Source organism: Diadema setosum, chromosome 12, assembly GCF_964275005.1.
Source record: "Diadema setosum chromosome 12, eeDiaSeto1, whole genome shotgun sequence".
Taxonomy (NCBI): domain Eukaryota; kingdom Metazoa; phylum Echinodermata; class Echinoidea; order Diadematoida; family Diadematidae; genus Diadema; species Diadema setosum.
The window spans coordinates 20886495-20911317 of record NC_092696.1 but is presented as its reverse complement, the minus strand read 5'-3'; the positions used below and the strand labels follow the sequence as shown (position 1 = coordinate 20911317).

Below are 24823 nucleotides of genomic sequence, written 5' to 3'. Positions count from 1 at the left end.
TTATGGCTGTTTTTTGTGTATCTGTATACAAATTTGATTTCCAGGGTATGGTACACTTTAAAGTGGCATTTGGCACAGTTTACTAAGTAGCAATGTTCACTCAAATGATCCCTTTTTTCTTTTTTACTGTCTATGACAGTTGTAAGTGTGAATTGCCCAACCTTTTGCACAGTCATTAATAATGTTCACAATAGGCCCAATATACATGTACTGTAATGATATTTTCGTGGCATGAAATTTTCGCTAGTTGCCTCTAACATTCAATACATATGGTGTAGAAAAGAACTTTCATGTGCATTTTATTTTTGCCAATCTTGATTCTCGCGAAATTTGCAAAATTGAAGTGCACATGAACATTCCTCGTTTTGTAGTAACAACGGCAGCAATGCCCTCCAAGAAAAAAAAAAAGTAAATAAATGGAAAGAAGCTGAAAAGAAACATCTGCAGGGTCTGCTCACCATTTCATGGGAAGTACCCATTCCATCATGCTTCCTGTTCAGCACGGTTGAAATGAGTCATACCACACTATGACCTCAAAACCCAACATTTTTACCACAGAGCTGATTACATATTTGGCAGGATCGAATATTATGAAAAGCCGGCAAGGTTTAGGGGGGAAAAAGAATAAAGGCAGGAGAAAACAAAACAAGCAAACATACAAAAGTTTGGTTCCTGAAATAGTGATGAGAGGTTTTTGTAGAATGTCTATATTGTATAGCAACTTTCAGCAGAAGGCTGGAATATGGGAGAAAGGAAAACAGATCTTTTAATAGCAAGTGATGTAAATTGTCCCTTATGTTGCACAATTCATAATTGTTTTGCAGTAATCCGCAAGTGATTTGCAGTAGTAGAAAGCAAAAAGTGACAAAGCAAAAAGTGACACTTCAAGTCAAACCAGGTTTCTTTTTATAGTCATCAAGAAAGAATGTCCTTGGTTCTTAGGACATGCCGGGAATTTTGAGCAAAGGATTTTTGTCAGACCTGAGTGCTAAGGGACAAAATATGGCGCAACAACAAGACACAACCACTGGCATATTTTACATACGTCTTAACTCTCTGTATACGCCCCGTTTTGCACTCCCGACTCAGTCGACGGCTTTCCAACATCGCATATTTTGCTCAAGCATGCATTCATGTACAAAGCGATCGATAAATTGCAACATGCCACAGTACATTGAAAGCTTCATTAGTCACAGTTTTGTCAAAATATTTACATCACCGTCAAGCTTTCAATTTTTTTCTGCAACTTTCCATAGCTGTTCTATAATTCTATCATGAACACCTCTGTAAAAAGCTTTACATGGCTTTGAAAAAATGGAATATTTTCCCTAAAGCGTTCATACATTATGGTCTCAAAATATTTTGGTGCACATAGGGTTTATGTTGTATAGCAGACAAGATTTACTGTATGTATACGCCATAAAGCGAGTTTAATTTTTTTTTTTGTTGCAAATCGCAACATCCTGACAATTCATGAGTGGTTAAGTTTGCGATTGCAGAGTACAGTGAACGGAGAATGATGTATACGTGCATTCAGGTCGAGATCAGAGCTAATAATTTTGCAAGTTGATAAATTTGCGAAGAGTGCACGACTCGCAAAATTCAAGAAATTAAAAACCTTGTGAAATATATGGTGTAGACAATAAATACGTAAAATGTCCATTGATATTACTTCTTGCAGCACTGGTTATGCCTCTGTTCCAGAGAGCTCCATAGCTCTAGAAACAGGAGCACTGCACAATACCGCTCTTGCGCTGCTCGAGACGAAATCTGGAGAATAATTAGCTCTGTGAATCATGTGAGGCAGAAGACAGGGGTTGGCAGCATGGTATGGTTTAATAGGACGTGAAAAGGCTGCACATGTTTTGTCAGGAGCGACATTCCAGGATAGACCACATTAGAGAAGAGTGCATGGAGGATGCTGTTGCAGGGAGAGGAATGTGTTTAAGGGTATGCACAGTTGTCATCTCATATGCTCTTTTATGATATTAAATGAAAAGTAGTCCAAAATATTTAGTAGAAATTGTGACCCGCTACAACAAAAGGATCTTAAAGTCGCTGACGTCTGGGCTGAGAAAATCAAGTTTGATTCATCAAAATTTCATCAAAAAATTCATTAATATTGGTCAAAACAATGGGATTTCTGTTTTTGGCATAATTTTGTAGTCTTATGTTTTGTCTATCATCTGCCGAAATTTTGATGCTAAATGATCAAAGGAAAGGCAAGAAATCAGCGTTTTCCTGGCCCATGATTTCCTGACTTTCAACGTAACAGAATCGTGTCCGAAGATTTGGATTTAGTGCGGCAGCTAGACTCCGCCCCTAGCAACGAGGGAGTGATCGTATTGGTCAGTGCGTGGCATCCTGTTTACTGATTGGTCGTGTGTAGACCGCTGGCACTAAGCTTGAATGAACATCGCGGAGGTCGCTAGGAGCATACCTTCTATTTTCAAGCAGGGAAAACTGTCCCGCCTCCCCTTGATCATGATAGCGTAGGAAGGAAAACTTTGAAGGCGTTTTTCTCAAAACTCTGATTTCCACAACCACTTGACATGCGCTAATAAAATCATCGATATCTCCGAAACTGAGTACTTTTATGAGTTGTGCTATATGAAATTAAAGTAGAAGAGTAAGGGAGTAATGTCATGCCATTTTCAGAAATTGTCCTCTCCCGACTTTCGGATCCTTTTGTTGTAGCGGGTCACAATTAGTATAACACATCAGTAAAGTTTGAGGAAAATTGCACAATCTGTTCAAAAGTTATGAATTTTAAAAGTTTCAGTGCCACCATCACTGGAGGAGAAGACTACAACATTTTGTGAAGTCATGCATTGACAAGGATAGAAAGAAAATAGTGAGAAAATTCAGCATATTTTCACTTCATTTAGCATGTCAACCTGTTGATGATGAGTCCTGAGTATACTTGGGCAAGTGTCTATGGGAAATGCGTGTTGTATCAAAATCAGCCCTTAACGGGTTAAATTAAAGAGCACTTGACTTTAACATGTACTTTGTATACTGTATATATTGTACCTCTTTCAGAAAGCACAGAAAATGATATTTAATTTACCTTTATGTCAGTAACAAGTTGAGGGAATGTGTACTTTCATTAAAAATGTGTTGTTGTCTTTGTCTTGTTTAATAATAGATTTGTAAAGATGAGGTTTGTAGGATACTACACGTCCAGAGAAGACATGGCGGTATTTTCATTTCATAGCGATGAGCAGCTTCATTTTTAATGCCAACTGGAGCTCTCCGCCTTGGTATCAGGGTCGATGCTCTTTGGATGCGTTTGAGAGAGGCTAATGACCCCGAACCTGGTTATTGGCACCGGAGATGATTGAGGGGCGGAGGTGTTACTGTAAATGTTGTAAGTGATCGGGAGCAGGTGGAAAATAAAACGGGGTTCCGACAAGTGCGTCACGAAGAGTCGGACGGCTGCGGCACCATTCTTCTTTTGTGCGGACGAATGCCTCCGTGTAATTTGACCGATTTGGCGCATCAATCATCTCCATTCACGCACAGGAATGATTGACTTGTTCACAATGTGAGAGACACAAGGAAAATTATACAACCTCGCAGAGACATCAATCCACAGCTAAATGTAGACTGTCGTGTGTATTCCCATCTCGTCAGTCGAGAACTGTCTCCACAATTCAAAGTGCTCCATTAGTTGTCCTTAGCCCCACGTGCGGATATTTGACAGACTGTGTGCTCACAGAGCTACTGCCATCCTCGGATCATTCACGTCTAGGATGGTCCACAACTTTGAAATTTTAGCAGAGCCACCACTCTTATGTATTTGACAATAATAAAGATGGGTCATTGCTATTTTGTGAATGAGAAGAAAATGTGTTTTTCAGATGTCAACATTTCTATTTTCGCTATATTCTAAGTGTCATATTTTCCACAAAAAAAGGAGTTTTTTGCGACCTGCCATTCGTATGTGTTTTATAATAGGATAGGATTTATTTTTTTCCATGAATAAGAAGATGTGTTCATTGACTGTTTTTCAAATGTCATGTTTATTTTTGAAGCTTGATTTAGTATGCATTCTATGTTTACTACATTTTACAGGAATCCAATTTTTGACCAAAATATTGCTTTTGCCTACAAAATATGATTCTACGCTGCATCAGTATGTTTGCATGACTGTGTAGTTTTGTTAGTATTTTTATTATCTGCAGAAATTGGCAGCCCATGTGTATGTGGCATACGGGAAACGTTTAGGTTATATTGTACATCAATATACTTTCGTGAAGTACAATACATGTATATGAGTTTGTGTACGTCACTAGTAAATCTCCATAGTCCATTGTGGCTGGGTCCCAGGGTCCCTCGAGCATTGCCCTGGAAGCTCTGGGGTTCTACAACAACTCGTAGATGCTCTCAGGTGTTATCTTAGCCTCATAATAGTTTCAAACAATTGACTGCAGATAATGAGCCGTGATCCAGGGGCAAGAGTCCTTCGCTTGTCAGAATGATATTCAAAATAGCTCGATGGACACAAGTGACTCATTTACAGGTTTCGTTTGATATCATAAATGTGTCAAAAATGTTTGGCATGGCACTCTTTTATTATTTTAAGTTGAAGTGAAGTTGTTTATTGATGAAAAAAAAAGCAGCAACATACACTGTAGATATGGTATAAACTAAAAACATAGCAGCTAACAGGCTGAATTGCTGTGTATACTTCACAATGAGTTCAAATTAAACTGAATTACACACTGGAGACTCTGAGATATACATATAAGATAATTGATAAATATGGACATAACAATATGTGCAAGCTAAACATTTTTATTACTGTGTAAAAATAATTTATAAAGATATATGTAAAAGTGGAATGTGAATCTAGTTTCTAACTTCCTTTTGATGGATAACAACAGGAGAAAACATTCATTCTCATTATTACATATTTGGACCAAAAGGTTAAAAAAATATATATCTATATTAATTTCATATAAACATGTTGAGAATTCACGTATTGGCTCCACGAAGAAATGATGAAATAAACTGGTAATGCATTTCTTTCCATTAAAGAATGAGTTTATTCGACTCAAATTTTCAGCGGCCTCTGCCTTCTTCAGGAGTCTTTGAGATCCCAGGACATAAAGATGTTAACACCTCTTTGCACCATACAAAAATCCCACATGGACCACCCTGATCTTTAACTCTTCTTCACTGTTCGATTATCAGCCTTGATGTTTTATTTTCTCTCTCTCTTTCTCTTCTCATTTTCTACTCTGCTCTCCTCAGGTGCGAGGGAGTTTAAAGGGATGGACCAAACTCTGGTGTGTGCTCAAACCGGGTCTTTTAGTCATCTACAAGAGTCCAAAGGTAAATCCGATCTTGCCTCTTATTTCTTGACCCATACTGAGCCTTTTCGCTCAATCAGCACTTCAACTTTGCCAGTCTCTTTTTTGTTCCTTCCCTTGTTACTCTAATTTTGTCCCACTGATCAGGTTAGATGCCATGAAACTTGCAGTCATTTACAGTGATAATGATTAATGGTGGTTATGATAAACAAAAGTAGAAGATTGATAATGATGACAATTTTGATAATATTAATGAGGATAATATTAATGATTAAAGAGTAGTAGTAGGATTAAAGCGTGTATTTTAATGTGTCAACTCTACATGGTACCATGGTCAAGGCACAGCAAGAAATTATGTAATATGCTACAATGTATTAAAGCTTTATACTGCATATGCCATCTCTTTAGCATGACGATTTCGCGAGAGGTTAAATTCGCAATCGTGAAATACAGTACCGAACGAATCAATGTATATGCGCATGGCACATTCATATCGGAATAAGAGTCAATATTTTTGTGTGTCTTAAAATTTACGAATAGCACCGACTCACGAAATTTATGAAAATATAAACCTTGCAAAATATTTGCTCTATTCAGTAGTTGAAAGATTGGGATTAGATTATGTCATTAATCCTCATAATCCCTGATGTATCACAGTAGGCAGTGTTGGCAGGTTATTTTTTTTTTCAAGCGACTTCACATTTTGAGCTGCTTGACAAGTTGTACACTAAGTAGCTGAAGTGTATAGATGCTGAGAGTAAGTATGGACAACTTTTACAGAGATTAAACTCATTGTGGGTTCTCATTCACAAGACCTCTTCTCTGTTGATTAATCATAGACTTATCTTTCTTTTTTTGTGTCTCGTTCCATTTCTCCCGTTCCGCAGCACGGCCAGTGGGTAGGGACGATCCTCCTTAACAACTGCGAGCTGATCGAGCGGCCGTCGAAAAAGGACGGGTTCTGCTTCAAGATCTATCACCCGCTTGACCAGTCAATTTGGGCGACCAGGGTGAGTCAGCAGCTACGGCGTCGCAGTATTGTAAAAAATGTCTGCATTGACTGCACGAAAGCTGCATCGCTGTTGATTGCAGTTACCATGGAAACTATAGTCTCTAAATATACCCACCTGATTGGTTGTTTCAAGGGTGCGGTCATAGTATCAGGATTACTTGCAGATTGCAATCACTGTAAAAATTCTGTTTGATATGGAAACAGGCCCCAAAATGTCTCTGGTCAATTGAGGGCAGAACTTTGATATCATACTATCACATGAAACTAACTCCCATTAAATCTGTCTCTTATGGGACATCTTCATTTTGTATGTGAGTGTGTGTGTGTGTTATTATCTGTTTATTCAATGCTTTTGCTGTGTTTTCTGTAAAGATGCATTGTGAATTATTTTTTTCTGTATTTCAGTGGGTCCTTTTGTGTAGTGGATATTATGCTCTTGATAAAGGATTCACAGCTCCAAGTGAATTTAACATTCCGTGGATGTTTTTGTATATTATTTTCTTGTCATCCCTTGTTTGTCCTTTGTCTTTCTGTTTAGTTGCATTGTGTTGTTGTTGTTGTTTTTTTTTTTTTTTGTCTGTATTTGTGTATATTCTGTTGTACTGTAAATGTGTTCCCTAGAAAATGATAAAGAACAATTTGTTCTTTTGTTCACTTGTAGTACTCTTTGGGTGCAAATGGAAACCCCTATTAATACTTCTGTGTAGAATACTTACACAAAGTATGATGGCATTAAATTTACCAATAGTATGTTTGGTTTGTTCAACTTAACGCGAAACAGGGTCCCAAGGGGGAGACCATGGGTTCGATCACCCAGCCGCTGCCCAGCAGCTACCTGATATTCAGGGCGCCCTCGGAGGCGGACGGCAAGTGCTGGATGGACGCCCTGGAGCTGGCCCTCCGGTGCTCCAGCCTGCTGATGCGGTCGATGCGGGACGACCCCGCCCTCGCCACGGAGAGGAAGATGAACGACAACGAGATCGAGAACAAGCACTTCAAGCATGAAGGTTGGTGGCGGTTATGATGATACTCTAACTCCAGAAGCTTTCGCGAGCATGAACCTTTCAAGAATTTTGTCTGGAGCCAAGACTGGCAAAAGTAAAATGAAAGTATCTGTTATGGAGTCATTGGATGAGAAGACTATAACGGTTTATGACATCACCACAAGACAATGATATAAAGAAAATATAAACAAAATTAAAGATATTTTCATATTAAATCTCAAACTTTTAGATAAACTTCTTTTTTTTTTAATGCAACTGATTGATAAATTGCCCTACATCGACATAAATAAGCACTGAATTGATTAGTGTTTTATTAGTAGACATGATGAAAAATCATGGGCATACAAGTACATGTACTCGAGCAGGATTCAATGGATTTTCCACTGTTTCTCAATTTTTTGCCGAGGTGTTCTACTAAATATTGCTGCTTTTACACAATCCGCATATATATTTTGGGTGAACTTGTCCTTTAAGGGGGTTAAGGGAAGCCAGAGAATTTCTGAGGACAGGTTTGGATGAATCAAATTCGAATTGTTTTCTGCCAGGTCTTGACGAGCCGGACGCGGACGGCGAGAGGGAGAAGGACAACGACAGTAAGAGCGAGAGTGAGGGGTCGGAGGTCGAGGAGCTGGCTCCCCTGGAGACCAGCCAGCAGGAGGTGCAGGAGACCACGTACGTCCCCAACATCACCGAGGAGCTGTGTGTGGTAAGTTTGGTGGTGATCTTGTCTCGTTTGGTGTTTACGGTCTAGTCTCTTTGCTTTTTTGCCTGTTCGTTGTTGTTAGTGTTTCTTTTTCTGCATATGTATACATACAATGTACAGTAGGTCCTGAAACACTGTAGAGTAATGGAAAAAGGTTGTGTACTCTTAACCCATTTATTCTTATTTCCTGTTGAAGACGATCGAGTCTCGAGAATGCTCGGGCAAGAATCTATGGGAAATGTGTGTTACAGCAAAATCAGTCCGTCCTCAATGGGTTAAAAGAACAGTGTCAGATCTTCATTGACATTGTGTATAAAGAGGTCAGCAACTGCCTCTGATACAGTTTCCATAGGTCATTTTAATAGAATACAGACACTGGACTTGAAATGACTTGGCTGATTTCAAATCTGTTTTTCCGTAGCTCAAGACCATTGAAAAACGGTTTGAAGCAGACAATGACACACCCAGAGACTCTTGCATAGTGCAAATGAAGGGTTGATTTTTGTGGGTGATGTTCGTTATTCTGAAGGGTTGTTCATCTGAAAATGAAGTATAAAAAAAAGATTTGTAATTCCGAAGGTTCTTTAATCCGTAAAGAAGTAAGATTCGTAATCCCGAAAGTTTCTTAATCTGAGAACGAAATAAGATTCGTACATCCAAAGGTTCATTCATCCAAAATTAAAGTAAGGATGGTATTCACAATGTTCGTGGATCCAAAAATTGAAGTACATGACGGTCATCATTCTGAATGTTTGATAATCCAAATGACGCCAACCCCTCGTGGTTCAACCCCAGGTGAATAGCAATAGTCAGCAAATGGTATCAACCAGACACATTTGTGCCATTCGCTAGAAGAAGAAGAAGATTCCAAATTTGTTATTTTGAAGCTTCTTTTATTCCAAAATGAGGGCATTATTTGATTTTCCATTTTTTCCAAATCACATCCCAGGACATCTCCCAGACAGAGACCCTCGGTGAGGAGAACAAGAGCCTGATCTGGACCCTCATGAAGCAGGTCCGGCCCGGGATGGACCTGTCCCGCGTGGTCCTGCCCACATTTGTCCTGGAGCCGCGCTCCTTCCTGGACAAGCTCTCAGACTTCTACTTCCATGCCGACATCATCTCAAAGTGAGTCCTCGCTTGCTCTCTCTGTTCCACATCATTTAACCTTTGACCCCCAGAATCCCCCAAAACACAATTCTAGGGTTTAATGCTGTATGATTTTTTAGATTTTTTTTTTTCGATCTTCCATGTTAGCATTTCATTAGACTGTAGAATGAAAAAAAAAAAGCATTCCCCATAATTTAGCTGTATGTTGTCCATACATTATTGTACATTTTTGCTGCAGAATTTTCGAAAAGCCTCCTAAGTGCTAAATCTTTGACTGATTCTCAAATTGGTAACTCCTTTCTGAAGATCAACATTCCTGCTTCCCTCATATTTGGAGTTTGTGTAGTAATAAATGAATTCAACAAGTTCCAGTTACATTGTAACCTCTGTCACCTCTGTAACCACTGTCTATGGGATACTGGCATGCAGTAAGCATAGAGTAGCCAATTTGAGGATGACCAGATGATATATAATTTGGGCTTTTTTAAAACAAAATTTTCCTTGGATGTGAAAGGCTAATGTACCACTTTAATTTTTGCTATACTCATGTTGATTAACATTTCTTATGGCAGAGTGCCACATTCATATTTTTGCACAATCTTTACAGTCAATTGTCTTTGCCTCCTTATCTGGGCAGATATTTTGTCGTTGGCATGGCAGATTCTATTGTGTATGTTAACCACCCAGAGTCCCAATTTAGCTTGTGTTTGTGTTTGTATTAAAGTATCGATAGAGTCATAACATTTCAAGTCTTGGTAAATCTGGTTCTAGAGGCTTGCTTTGGCACTTACTCCAAACTCAGTGGGTACACCAAGGGATGATCTGTCCTATGATTTTCAGCTTTAAAAAAAAAAAAGAAAAGAAAAGAAAAAAAAGAAGTGACTGCATCAGTTATCTGGATGATTTTTTTTTTTTTTTTTTTTGGGGGGGGGGGGGTCATATTTTGACATCTCTGAACATCCACTCAGATATATATCTCTTGATTGTATTACAGTCATTGTGGATACGGTCAAATATTGACAACAAAAACAATTTTCCATTGTTCGATATGAAGAAACAAATTAAGACTGTCAAAAAATAACAGACAGAAGAGAAAAATGTATGCACTGTGTTTGCATTTTGGATCACAGTAGCCATGAACAGGTGAACAGAGTGCAACCTAGCTCCACCTCGTTAAAGTAGACAAGAGTGTGAAAATGAAAGGGAAGTTTGCAGAATTAAAGTCTCTTGTCAATAGCCCTCTTATTTATACTGGTTTTTGCTTTATAGCCCCATATCAGGACTATCTTTAGCCCCCAATTTGTCTTTTCCCCTTTTCTTAACTTGCATGCTTAATCTCATACCATCTGTGACGCAGCAGCTAGCAAATATTACCTTAAAGGGATCATATAGTTTGGGGTGAGACCTGACCTCATGTTTCTAACATTTTTCTGGTGAGATAAAGAAAAACCTCGTATGAATTATGAAAGAACATGTAATTCCAAGATGGATTCAATGTTCATTTGTTGAAAATTTGGTTTTGAAATGGCTGAGATATCCAAAACAGAGTAATCCTAATAAAAGGTGTGTTATTAGGATTGCTTTGTTTTACTGTGGTTTAGAATGTCTCAGCCATTCCAAAACAGATTTTCATATAAATAACTTTGATTTCCTCTTAGAATGGTATGCTCTGAACTATTTCATAAGTGGTTTCTTGGTATCCTGTGAAAAAATAAATAAAAACTCTAATTCTCATCTCCATCAATACTACACTGTATAGGCCTACCATCCCTTTAACCCCCCCCCCCCCCTTCCAGCAAGTGGAGAGATCACAGACTAGGTGAACTTATGCCGGGGGGGAGGGGGGAAGGCCGTCTGTCTATAACTCAAGCATGTCTCCATCCCAATCTATGTTACAGAGCTGTACAGGAGGAAGACCCATTCTCTCGCATGAAGGAGGTCGTCCGCTGGTATCTCTCAGGGTTCTACAAAAAGCCAAAGGTATCCCTTCTGCATTTCTTGAGCAAATGTCAGTTGCCCTATAGAGCACAGCAAACTACCATGTACAGCAGTAAACAAAATTAGAAATCAAACTCCCGGTGTGTTTTGGGATGTCATGGCCTTCTTTGCAAGCGCACATATATATTTTCTTCAAAATTGATTGTTTTGACTGTGACTGAATCTCCAATGAATAAATTCCTTAACCCGTTGAGGACGGACTGAGTTTGCTACAACACGCATTTCCCATAGACACCTGCCCGAGTATACTCGGGACTCGTCCTCAACGGGTTAAGAAATGTGTTATACATTTGTATGTGCGACATGATCAGAGTACTATAGTACACAATTGACACCTTGCCCATTAGAAATCGGAACTATCCATAGATTTCATGCATTACACAGTTTGCTCCTGTACGTAGTGGGTTTATTCTTCTTTTATCAGTGGGTACCATTGGCGGATTGGTAAGAAGACAAAAAAAAAAAACCAAAAAAGATAGTTTGGGGACAAAAAGAAATCGTTAGTTCAAACAAACAATAGATTTTGTAACTATGAGAATTGTACCATCTACATATTTTACTAGAAGCTGTTTCTCTTTCAGTTTGATATGATCATCTCTTATGTATGTTTTCATTCAATGTTTGAGCCATCTTCATTATTTTTCTTTCAGCACGCCCAATGTGTATCCAAACTATAAAATAGTTTTCCTATACACACAAGTTTCTTGTGTTTTACTAGCCCAGCTGCATATTCAAATTTCCCTGGACAAGTGATTGCGAGGATCCATTGCGACTCCATGATGTGACACACTGCATGTTGTGTTTTCTGTTGCTTGCATTGTTTACAGGGCCTGAAAAAGCCATACAATCCTATCATCGGCGAGACATTCCGCTGTATGTGGGAACATCCAAAGACCAAAACGAGAACATTCTACATTGCTGAGCAGGTGAGGAAAAGATCACTGAAACAAAGCTATATGGAAGCACGTCATGATCATTTCTATGATGGTGAAATGTTCTCGTGAAGTATGAATGCAATTCAATTCATTGACGTGAGCAATGTTCTTATGCCATAACTACAGAGAAGTATCATCTTGTAAGTCAAGAATATAGCATGACATTTGATAGAGTAATATCTAACTTTTCATGTAGGCATATATTTAGTAACAAGTATGCATAATCCAATACACATTGGTAGGCAAAGTCGAGTCGACATTGAATGGACTGATGTGCCCACTCCACTGTCCAAACGGTGCAAGTTAATATGCTTGAAATTGAAGGTACATATATGAACCTGGCATTTCATTTTGTGTGTGAATGTGTGTGTGTGTGTGTGTGTGTGTGTTGTGGTGGTGGTGTTGTTGTTGCTATTGCTGTTGCTTGATGAGTGTTGTGATATTGGTACTGTATCTGGCAATATTTTTGTTCTTCTCTGCTTTTGGTTGCTTGTTGTTGTTGTTTATTTCAGTACAGCAATATCAAAGTAAATGTGCCCTGGTCATTGTGTCATCAAAGAATTAGACTTTCAGTATAGATCTTTAGTAATGTCAAACATGATGTTGCAAAGGGAAACCTCTCTTTTATGGCACCTGCTGATTGTCTCTAATTGTTAGCTCCCCTTTCATCACATGAAAATATCTTTAATACCATCATTGTTTTGAATGGATGTGTTCTCTCTCGTTTCCATGGCAACAGGTATCCCATCATCCGCCAGTGACGGCCTTCTACATCACCAACCGGAAGGAGGGCTTCTGCATCTGCGGCAGCATTCTTGCCAAGAGCAAATTCTACGGGAACTCGGTCTGCGCCGTCATGGACGGGGTGGGCAAGCTGACCCTCTTGGGGCGGGGCGAGGATTACCTCATTACGATGCCCTACGCAAACTGCAAAGGTGAGGAGTTTGGACCTCATAATGTGTGGCCTGCTGCCACATTTAACGATAAGTTTTGCAGACATTAGTAGGTGAGAACTTTGAAGGAGGGGATTTTGCTGAAAAGAAAGAAAGTTCAGTCTTTTCAAAACTTGGAAATTTGATATCATTTCTACCCCCCAGTCAATATGTCAAATCTGTAATTTTTTTTTTTTTCGTGTAAGTTTGAAACTTTTCAGTCGAAGTAGAAAATATTTATATGTGGTGTTTTCAACTGACGTCCTATTCTGACAGAATAATAAAGAAGTAAATATTACCAATTTTTCAGAAAAGAAAAGTTGCAAATTTCCCCTGTTGGAAGCAAGATTTGCATTGCATTTGAGTCATGGGAGGGAATACTATAAAACCATTAACATTTGTGGCTTGAAACTTTCATGAATTGGAGCCGATAGTCTTTTTTAAGTCATGAAACTTTTGCAAATTGCCACTTACCTTCAATGCCTTTTTATAGACTGAAATTTGCGCATGCGTTTTTCTATTACCAGTCTTGGCTCCTTACGAAATTCAGGAAAGTTTCATTCATGCAAAAAAAATTTCTGGTTTTACAGTAAATCATTGTCACAAGTTATTTTAACAAACACCATCAGCATGCAAATTTGCAAAATAGAATCACTGCAGAATATACAGTGTAAATCTGTAAGCCATGCATGCATTGCTGCCAGAGAAGAGAGAGTGGAATCCATGATGTTTGTTCGTTTGTTACTTCATGAGAATGACCCATGTTCCTCCACTGTGTACATGCCAGGTATTCTGTACGGGACGCTGACCATGGAGTACGGAGGGAAGGTGACACTGGAATGTGAGAAGACGGGCTACAAGACCGAGATAGACTTCAAACTCAAGGTAACCATGGCAACATGCCATCGATTATCGCGGATCAGATCAACCCAGCCCAGAATGCATTGTGTGTGTAACAGTCGGGAAGATATGCAAATTGTACATACTTCCTTACTTAGTACATCATCCTCTTGTGATTCAATTAGAAACACCCTATTGAAATTAGACACAAAATTAACTAATTATGAAATTTTAACCCGTTGAGGACGAGTCCCGAGTATGCTCGGGCAAGCGTCTATGGGAAATGCGTGTTGTAGCAAAATCAAACCGTCCTCAACGGGTTAATGTCTATGTCTTATAAACCATGCAGTGTTTGCAATTCGGATTAACTGATCATGTCATATACCTTGGAACTCTCCCATTATTTTGTGCATTGAAAAGAAAAATAAAGGGATGTAAAAAATCATGGTTCTGGTCAATAATTATCATTAAAGCAACTTCAAACCCTTCCCTTCCCCATGAGAGTCATTGGTTATTACATCAATTATCATGACATTTATTTCTCTAATCCTCAACACCAATACAATGTATTTTGGGGGCCACTTTCACTTCAAGCAATGACATATCGTCGCTAGGGTGACAAGACCTTGTATCTGCAATTTTGGTGAAAATGACTTTTTTAGATTTATGGTCAAATAATGGGTTAAGTGAGGACCTGTCCAAATCCCAACTGTCTTACTCCAAAAATGAAGCCACGACAGCATGTCAAAGGAAAGGCTATCCCATTCACTATAGTGCTTTGGCCGCCATGTGTTTTGGCTCTCCTGAACATTTGACATATTGTAGTTATGAGGTCTTGTCGTGTTTGTGACCCTGCATCAACAAAAAGTCGCCAGACATGGATATTTAGTTAAGTACAGATTCTAAAAGAGCAGACTCTAAGCTTTAAAATGATGTGTACATGTAGCTCAATTCAAATGGACTCTCCTAGCCTGTCTAAATATTGGAAAGAAGGCACACACTGTGGAAGAGTGTGAACTGAGAAAAGAGGCTCTGAAGTACAGCGTCTATTCAAGCGCTTTAATTGCACCAAACTGTGCTACATGTAGCTGTGCCATGAATGGGACAAAAAACAGGATGTAAACCACCTGAGCAACAACAATGAAGGGATTATCAGATTAAGCTGAAATTGAGCATGCTCTATCAACACATTCTTTCCATTATTAATGCCAACTTTCAAAGTAGCAGTACTAGCCTTTTCAAAAGTTATTAGAGTTGAAATTGAAGAGCCTGCAAAGGATTTTCAAGAAATGAAAAGGGGCCTCTATGACAATGCTGATCTCACTACTCTACAAAAAGAAGGGTTGCAGAAAAACTGCTGAAACACACTTTCCCATTTTTTTTTTATGATACTAAACTTAGAAATAATGTAGATGAAGAATAGCTCTTTCAGAAAATATGAAAAACTCAAGATTTACTTGGTTGACCCGTTTCACCTTTTTTGAGTCGTCACATAAAATCAAGGCGTGCAACTTTTTGTTGGTTTTGTGATGCACGGTCACATATGATAGTCTCCGGTTCTGCATTAATAACAGCTGTATTCATTTTATCAACCAAGGTTTTATATCAAATTTATACATCAATGTGTACACTGTACAATTTGTTTGTTATCACCTGATTGTATCTTGATAAGACATTATTGTATATGTTGAAATGAATACAGAAATGTACCTTCAACAGACACCTCTGCCCAAAAATAGCATGATTATTTTCTTTTTAATATTGTTTTAAAAAAGGACAAAGTAATCAGAATATATGTGTATTGTGTATTAGACAGTAAGGGACTTGTGAGGTACACTGTTGTAGTAGTATTCTCACCTCGTTCAGTTTGCACAAACAATGTATGACCAACGTTACTTTGATGGGACATGTCAAACTTCCAAAGATTCATCTATGCTTTGACCAATGATATAGAAACTGTTACTCTCCTGCTCGTTTGATTTCACTCTGTGCACATATTATTGCAAGTCGGCTTGAATTTCAAGTGTTGTTTCCCCCTGGAGAGTGAAATCCCAGCCAAGTTATGATTATGCGCTTATACAGTTGTAAGTGTTGTTCTCATCATCATCATCATATCTACCGTAATCTGACTCCATCGTGCAGCCATTCCTCGGGGGAAGTGACTCATCCAATCAAATCCAGGGCAAGATCAAATTCGGGAAGGAGACTCTCGCCACGCTAAGCGGCAAATGGGTGAGTCGTTGTCTTCATTGTTGTTTTCTTAATTTAGTGATTTATAATTGTTGTTGTCGTTGTTGTTGTTTCTTGCCGCATGGCATTCATACTGTCTGCCGTAATTGTATAACCTGTATCTTTACATTTTGTGGTATCAGTTTATATGCAGAGCTCCCTGTGCAGTCAGTAAAATGAAATCCTACACCTTGTCTGGGTTCTGCACATATTACAGTCTTCATAGAGATTATTAGCATGACAACCACCACCATCACCATCATCATCATCATCATTACCTTGTAGTGCTTGCATTTGTACCAAGGCTGCGTTTCAAACTGACTTCAAGTCTAATTCTGCTTTCGAAGATAAAATGTTATGCCCCGACCTGTACTGGTTTAAATGTTGGAATAAAGCAAGAATGGAAATGGATAACATCACTTTCTTAGAGTTCCTAACTGTTGCATATGTCTCTCTTTCAACAAATGTCAGAAAAGATGTATATTTGACACATAAATATGTCCTAATGTTTTTTACTTAATGCATGCAGTCTTTCCTTTTTTTCAATGAAGATATTTTGTTTTTGTTTTTTCCTCTTTGCCTTGATAAGTGTTGGCAGCCTTGCTTTAGTAAATATCAAAAAGAGATACAGTAATTGGTGATTTGCTATGTTTCATATTAAAGCTTTTTGTTTGCATGATGTATTTCTTATGCAGGATGAAGAAGTGTTTATCAAGGACAAGAAGACAGAGGTAAGGGACTTCAATCAAATATCCGTTTGCTGAGGAAAAGTTTTGCCTAAAGAGCTGACAGTTGTAGGGTTTCATCATTTAAAGCCTCAACTCTATGTGCACTATAGTATAAACCCACAAAGTACAGTTGAACCTCTTGTATCCGGACAAGTCGGGACAGGGGCTCATCCGGATAAGGGATTTGACCGGATACAGGAGACTCAATGCTTTATACATGTACATATACATACACATGTACTGATGTAGCCCATTGTAGTACCACATGTAGTAATGTGTATACTGCAACCTTTTCATTGTTACACTCAGTAACAGACCCCAAAATAGAGGTGTATGTTAATGTTGGAAGTAATATGTAATTCATGTGTGTTTGTGTAGGAGTTCTCAAGGAGTTGGGAATCCCCCTTTCCTCCCGTAATTATTTTTTTAAAAAAAATCACGGCGAGATTGCGTCCGTATAATGGAGAGATCCGGTACCACAATATTCTGAGACTGCAACGTATGAATGTTTTTGGAAAACACTCCGTTTTTCAAAGCCATACAACTTCTTTTTTTTTTTTTTGTGGTAGAAATGTCAATGCTGCGAATGCTGGACAGCAAAGTTGTAGAGAAAAACACAAGCTTTGCAGTGATACATCATGTTTACTGTACATCTTACGATAATTCTATGACTGTGACACTTTTAATTCATGATGACAAATTGCAATTTAATGATTAGTTTGTGTGCAGTTGAGAAATTGATCAAAATATGCAAAGTCGACTGAGTTTAGCATGCGAATATGAAGCGCATAAAAGAGACATGTACATCTTTATTTAATGCAAAGTCGAACAATACTTTACTCTTAAGGGCTGATGACGCTTGTTTTGCAAGGGAAGTACTCTAAAGATAGAGGATGTGGTTGATGCATGAAACCAACAAGACTCGTGCCAATAAACACAGTCTGTGTGTACAACATCCACATCATATCTTTTGGTTGCAGAAGTGCCTGAGGTACACTAGTGTTATTCATCGAGAGCACAATAATCACAAGGTGGTATATCAAATGACAAGCTCTATTAAGGTTTGGGACCCTTGGAATGGCAAATCACTTTGATACCAGTTTTGAGCTTTTGAGTAACATGTGATGCACCCACTCCTGGCATTCCATCCATAAGAACTTACTCTGCATGCAATGAAATGAGTACTTAACTCATTGAAGGCTAGTCCCAAGTATTCTCAGGCTGGTGTTAATGGGAAACATAATATGTTCAGTTTTGTTTTTGGTTTGTTTCTTTTTTCCCAACAATTTTGTGAGTGGTTAAATTTGCAGTCGTGAAGTACCACGACAGTAAGGAACAGATAAATGTTTGCGTGCTCAACAGGATCAGAATTGATATTTTCATGTGTTGTTGAATTTGTGAATAGCATCTGCAGAGACTCCAACTCTCCCGTTTTCAACGGGAGACCTCCCGCCGAAAACCCACTTTTGCAAAATTTCCCGTTCTCCCGCTTGAGATTTAATTTCTCCCGCCCTGGCTCTGTGTCTCCCGTTGGAAAGGATTTCTTACTTATTGCTATTGTAAGTTGGAAAAAATAAGCCTTAGATAGCACCAGAGAGCATATAGAACCCTAGGAACTTAGCGCTTCGCACACATCAACTTGGAGTCTCCCGTTTGCTAGGGGTTTCAGGCAGGAGAATCTCCAGATCAGAAGGTGCTTGGGGTTGGAGTCTCTGCATCTGACTCGCAAAATTTGTGAAAATAAAAGCCCTGCGAAGTACAACTTGTATGTGGCATATACAGTACAATGTACATGTATGTGGCATTATGACCATTTTACCCAAGGTTTTACAAATAATCGCCTGAAATATTTGAGGGTAACGATGCACTTTGAACTCCCCTCTTCTCCAGCACACGGAGCAATTTTGGGCCGTCACTCCCGAAGTCAAGAGGAATCGATTAAGGAGATCCACAGCCATCCTGGAAGAACAAGGGGAGTTTGAGTCTGAGAGGTTAGTGGAAGCTGCCTTGTTTGGCAAAATTCTTGGTACACTGTGTGCATCTGAAATTGATTGTGTTACCTTTAGTTATTGTAACTTTTTAAGTTTGTTTGTGTGTGTTAGTGTGATTCTCTTTTCCTTTCTCTCTTCTGATTTGTCTCTCTCTCTTTCACTCTCTTCTCTCTTCATGTTTGTGATAAGATGTTTATAAAAAAAGATTTAGGGTTAAACTATGGTTATATCAACTGTGTGTGCATGTTTATGTGTGTGCATATTTTTTTTTCTTTCTGTCTATGTGTCTGTCTGTTTGTGCGTTAATTTTTTTTTCTTGTTTTGCCACATAAAAAGACATTACATAACATCACAACAAACATGTTTCAATTATGTTTTGTATTTACCATTATTTCTTAGTGGGTTTTTTTTTATTCCATCGATTTCAAAAGTTGTCTGAATATGTGTGAAATCAACAACTTTCAAAAGTTTTGCCTCCACTTACAGAAATGCAGTGTGTAGAATCTGCAATGGGGAAAATCAAAACAAAACAAAAAAATCCTTATTTATGTCACTTTGGTTCTTGATCAGAAATTCAACCACGCTGCAGAAATTGTCCTGCAAGTTGAAATTTGCAAAAAACTATGTCAGTAGAAAATAAATGACACATATTTTTTTTTTTTTTTCATTCTTGCTACATTGTATTTCACATGTCCTGTGCGGAGAGATGGTTTTTGATCGTTTACATGCCGTCATGTATGGTATCCTGTGAAATTCCCATCCCTGTTCGCAGACTCTGGTCCCGCGTCACCGAGGCGCTGAACCACGGCGACGTGCACGAGGCGACGAAGGAGAAGTTCATCCTGGAGGAGGAGCAGCGAAAAGGGCACAAGGAGCGCAAGGCTAAGATGGTGGAGTGGATGCCGCGCCTCTTTGAGAGGGACGACATCACAGGCGACTGGATCTACAAGCACACGGAGTGAGTCTGTCGTACTGTATAAGCTGCTAATTTCGTGAGGGTTTGGTTTTAAGTGTAGCAAAGAAAAGCTGCTGAAAACTGCTTATCCAATAGTGGTGAGCCAATGGAGTAAAATGGAGTCAAAAGGGGGCCTGAGCTTTCGATCATAGCAGAATCTTTGTAAGAGGCAAAATGACAAACAGGCGGGGAAAGCAATCACATAAAAGGACTTCACTCAACAAGAACAGTCAGGGACAGGCTAGGGACACAGAACAGAGAAAACAAAAGGAGAGGGTAGGAGGTCATGGGCAAGGAGCCCAACAGGTGAAGGGAGGGGATTAGAGCAGGAGGGTGGACAGACAAAAGGCAGAGGAGGGTCAGTAATGATCCTGAGGACCATGGGGGCAACCTTTGAAGGATAAGGATGAATAGGGAGGCAACATCAAACAAGATAAGGAACAACAGAGGGATAAAGAAAGGAAAAGAGTGAAATAGCAACAGCAAGAGTGGGGGGGGGGGCTGAGCAAACAGCGAGAGAAGGCAACAAAATGAAGGTGAGAGTCAACCAACAAATGCAAGTTATCAAAGGGTTTGATTTTCACGAATTTCGCAAATCACTGTTGGATCGCGAATTGAACAGCACGCGAAAATATCGACATGCACTACGGGAATAGTGCATTTACAATATCATACGTTGAGCGTAGGTGTCCATTCACGTAACAACATCTCGCAAAACTGTCTGTAGCCTCTTCATTGACGAAAATATCTGTACACGAAAATAACTTGACAGCTTATACACTCTCATGGTGACCCTTGACCCCATCGAGTCCTGAAAATTGCATTTGTTTGATTTTAATGGTGCTTTTTTTGGTTATGACCATTTCTTTTTTGTACATTGGATATTTTTCATGAGCTAGACTAAAAACTTCTTTTACATGTGAGGTGTACTTTAGTCATACATGCTGATGTTTATTTTAGTTTGCAAGAGTTTACATTGTATATCAAATGCCTCAAAGTCACTTTACTAATCTATACATGTATATGTGACCCTGCATCACAAAACCAGCAAAAAGTTGCCAGAAATGGATTTTTAGTTCAACCTGTTGAGGACGGGCTGATTTTGCTTTCTATAGACATCTATCTGAATATACTCGGCTTCAACAGGTTAAGGGCAGATTCTGAAAGAGCAGGCTCTAAGCTTTAAAATGATGTATAACTCAATACAACTGGACCTTCCTAACCTAATTAAATAATGAATTCAAAATGGGCCTGAGCTTTCGATCCTAGCAGAATCTTCGTCAGAGGCAAAATGACCGAAGATTCTGCTAGGATCGAAAGCTCAGGCCCATTTTGACTCCATTTTACTCCATTGGCTTGCCACTATTGGATAAGCAGTTTTCAGCAGCTTTTTTTGCTACACTTAATTATATAATGGAAAGAAAGTACACACTCTGGAAAAGTGTGTACTGAAAAAAGGGGTTTTCAAGTTTAGGGTCTATTCAAGTTTAATCTCACTAGCCTGTGCTCTGTGCGGTGAATGGAAAAAAAAGATGTAAAGCTCTGTGATAATCACTGGGATAACCACAATGAAGGGATTATCAGATTAAGCTGAAAATAGTCCACACTCACTGAACATATTGTATTCATGACTGGTACCACCTAGCACCTAGCATGCATTTGTTCTTTTGGAGTAGGGGAGAATGCATGGAAGGGGTGGGAATGAGAGTCTTAAAATGGCTGCCGTTGGCTTCGAGCTCAATAGCCGCTCAGCGTGTACTGTGAGCAGTGTCCCTTCCGTAGTAGAGTTCAGTGGTACACACCTGTATGGTTCTTCTTAAAACACATTGATTTCTTCATGGATGTTTGATTTGTTGTCATTATCATTATGTATGCTGGACCCTAAAGAAGGTGTGAAAGCTATAGATGTGAAGGTATATGAATTTTACCAACTGGGATTCTTTTTTTTCCTGTTGGTATTTTTTCCTTCACTGCTTCAGAAATTTATGGATTATGAATTTTGGTTATCATTATTAATTATTTTCATTCATTCAAGTGTGTTGTAGCAAAGTTATTCTTGGATTGTGATGTATTGTACTCTGTTGAGTAGAGGTAATTGAGTAATTGTTTGTTTGTATTTATAAGACATCGTAAATATTTATTTTTCTTCTCCTCACACCAATGCAGCACGAGACCGTGGGACCCTCTGAATGACATCGAGCAGTTTGAGCTGGAAGGTATCATCCAGACGAGAACGCGGCACCGGACGCAGATCGTCCGAACCACCAGCATAGTCAGCCTTCCAAACCGGAGAAACGGGCCCACAGAACAGAGGTTAAAGGTTAGCCACACTTTTGCAACTCACAGGGGCTTTATCTTTGCTTCAGTTTCCACTTCAATTCTACCATCTTTAATTTTCCATTTTTAAACATATGAAGGATAATAGTATTCAACATTACAACTGAAACCAAGACATTCATTAACATGAAAACCTGTAAAAAAGATTTCTTTTGTTTTCAATCCCTACGTGTGCTTAATGAGAGTCTTGTAGATCATTGTTATTCTATGTTCAGTCAAATTAGCCTATCACTGTCTCTCATCAGTAGTTATGATGTATATAAGTAGAAGAGACTGTTGTATGCAGCTCAGATGTGATGAGCAGTAATCAAGTTTTGTAGTTTTTCACTGGCATCCAAATACCTTAGGCTGCGTTCTCGTTTTGTTATTCATACCTTGAAGCGTATGTCTGAAAACTGTATTGGCTGCACCATTTGCAGTGTACATGTGGCAGTCGTTGATGATCATCATCGGAGAAGCTTTTCTTTATCATACGAAATTTGCTTTCTTCCCCCCCCCCCTCAATTCCTCATCAACCTTCCTGCAAAAATGATCCTCGTTGCAGCGCAATGCCTCCCTGAAGCACGCCCACAACAAGAAGACCCAGGGGCGGTCGCGGATAGGGAGCGGATCCCCCGACCCTGCCAGCGGGGACAGCGACGTGACCTCGGGGGAGAACACTGACCTCTCGGAAAATGAAGGTGGGTCCCTCCTCTCCCTTTCTTTTTGTCGACTTCTCTGGACATTTTATGAAAAGAGAGAGAAGAATGTACCAAAGATTTGGATCTAATGCTCTGTTTAGTGTGAATATTGATATATCATGTCTTTAAACCATTGAGGACGAGTCCCGAGTACACTCGGGCAAGTGTCTGTGGGTGTTGTAGCAAAATCACCCCGTCCTCAACGGATTGATATGCAGTGTATTTTCTTTGACTCTGTGCTACCATACGCATATTATGTTATACCTTTCTGTTGTATATCCTTCGTAGTTTGCGTTAGTAGAACAACTCTCTACGTGTGTCATTTTTTGTTTTGTTTTTAAGTGTGTCTAAAATTGTTATACCTAGCTATGAAAGAAAGTTCTCAAAATTTTGTCCGTTGTGCACTTTGTTGTCCTTCCTTTCTTTCCAACTAATGTACAATAAAATGATCAGTAGTTCGGTGACCGTTACATTTGATAGAACACTACCATTGCTAGCGCTTCCTCACTCTCTCGGAATCGCTGTTTGAGAACTTCTGTGCACTGTAGTCTCACCCAAGGATTTGAAAGCATTCACTTTAAATCAATTTTTTGTTGTACTGTACAGATGACTCCAGCCAGAAGTCCAGCAGCAGAGTAGAGCCGTTGACCTTGCCCGGGGCCCGCGTGGAGGACATCGTGGGCCCGATCCGGGAGGGTTCCGAAAGAGTCCAGCAGGAGCTGAAGGCCATCAACAGCCGGCTGGCGTTCATCGCCCAGCAGCAGGGCCGGGCGAGCGCCTCCGCGGGCTTCTCCAAGTTCGAGTGGCTCCTCGTCGCCGCGGCGCTCATTTTCGGCCAACTCCTGACGGCGTACTTCTTCAAAGTCTGAAGGAGGTTTTCGCCGTTTTTTCCTTGTTTTATTTACCTTTTTTTAAATTCATTTCTTTCAATGTTTTTCATAAAATGTTGTATTTGTACCATCTCGTCTCTGCCTAGAATGGTCGAGTAGAGCGGTGAGGCGGTGAACATTTTTCCCCCCAGCCCAACTCAAATCCTGCTTGATTGAGCTAAAAATTTTATATCAGAAAGTGATGTATTCATAACTGTATGAGTCTATGAAGCATGAAGTGTGACAAACATTGTTTGTGTTGTGATAAGGTTTTGGAGACCCTGCTTTTTAATCCAAGAAAACCTGCTGAATAGTATGGTACCAGTAAGAGTGGTGAGGTATTGTGGGATGTCCCCTTCCTCTGAAATAACCAATTGTCCAAGACAAGTTCACCACACAGCTGAACTTGTAGCCCAAGTAAAAGATGATTTGAGACAAAAATCAAATCAAAAGGAAACATAGTGAGCATGCAAGCTCGGTGGTCTAGTGGAGATGACGCCTGTCCGCTGATCAGGTTCGAATCCTGCTCGAGTATGTACGCCCATGATTTTTTATCATGGCTACCACTAAAAAACACTGATCAATTCAGTGCTTATTTACGTCGATGTAGGGCAATTTGTCAATCAGTTGCAAGACATGGACTTCTGTCATCAATACCTTGTAGCTGATTATTGTAGCAATCACAATCCCCCCTTGTACTAAATCCTGATTTCTTGATTTACAAAGTGCAGATGATTTCTATACCCATGGTTGGCCTCTCAATGCTTTGTTTACCTATTAGCATGCACTGTGGAGTGCTGTCTTTGCTATTACTGGCACCTATGTCTGAAAACTTCTATTGTCACTGAAAAGAGATTATCTAATCCCCCTCTAATCATTGTGTCACCATTGTCTTCCCGTTGGACTGAGGCACATTGCTACACCTGAATGGGTTTGCTATTAACTCTTTATGTGCCACGGTGGAAACCCCTTGTGTGCCACATTATTCAAAGACACCAAAGTAGACGTGCTTTGAGAAAACATTCTCTTTTTCAAATCTTTGTAACTTCTATAGATTTATGTTAAGTTGGACATGTAGTGAGCAAAGTTGTAAAGAAAAATGCCAAGCTTTGCTTTAATGAAAATTGTATGACAAATCTACGATTGTTTTTCTTTCAAATGGCCAGTAGCGCATTACTGTAA

General features: G+C 39.3%; 1 protein-coding gene across 1 annotated transcript in view; it reads left to right on the top strand.

The window, feature by feature from the left end:
* LOC140235799 (oxysterol-binding protein-related protein 8-like) overlaps window positions 1-23641 on the top strand; it is a 97618-nt gene extending 73977 nt beyond the window's left edge. The window contains exons 5-20 of the mRNA XM_072315800.1: window positions 5260-5340; window positions 6206-6328; window positions 7112-7337; window positions 7880-8040; window positions 8987-9165; window positions 11046-11127; window positions 11973-12071; window positions 12820-13015; window positions 13800-13897; window positions 15995-16084; window positions 16777-16812; window positions 18700-18800; window positions 19573-19758; window positions 21922-22075; window positions 22637-22772; window positions 23379-23641. Coding sequence (XP_072171901.1) covers window positions 5260-5340; window positions 6206-6328; window positions 7112-7337; window positions 7880-8040; window positions 8987-9165; window positions 11046-11127; window positions 11973-12071; window positions 12820-13015; window positions 13800-13897; window positions 15995-16084; window positions 16777-16812; window positions 18700-18800; window positions 19573-19758; window positions 21922-22075; window positions 22637-22772; window positions 23379-23641 — 2211 coding nt within the window. The remainder of the gene's footprint in view (window positions 1-5259; window positions 5341-6205; window positions 6329-7111; window positions 7338-7879; window positions 8041-8986; window positions 9166-11045; window positions 11128-11972; window positions 12072-12819; window positions 13016-13799; window positions 13898-15994; window positions 16085-16776; window positions 16813-18699; window positions 18801-19572; window positions 19759-21921; window positions 22076-22636; window positions 22773-23378) is intronic.
* The last annotated feature ends 1182 nt before the right edge of the window (window positions 23642-24823 follow it).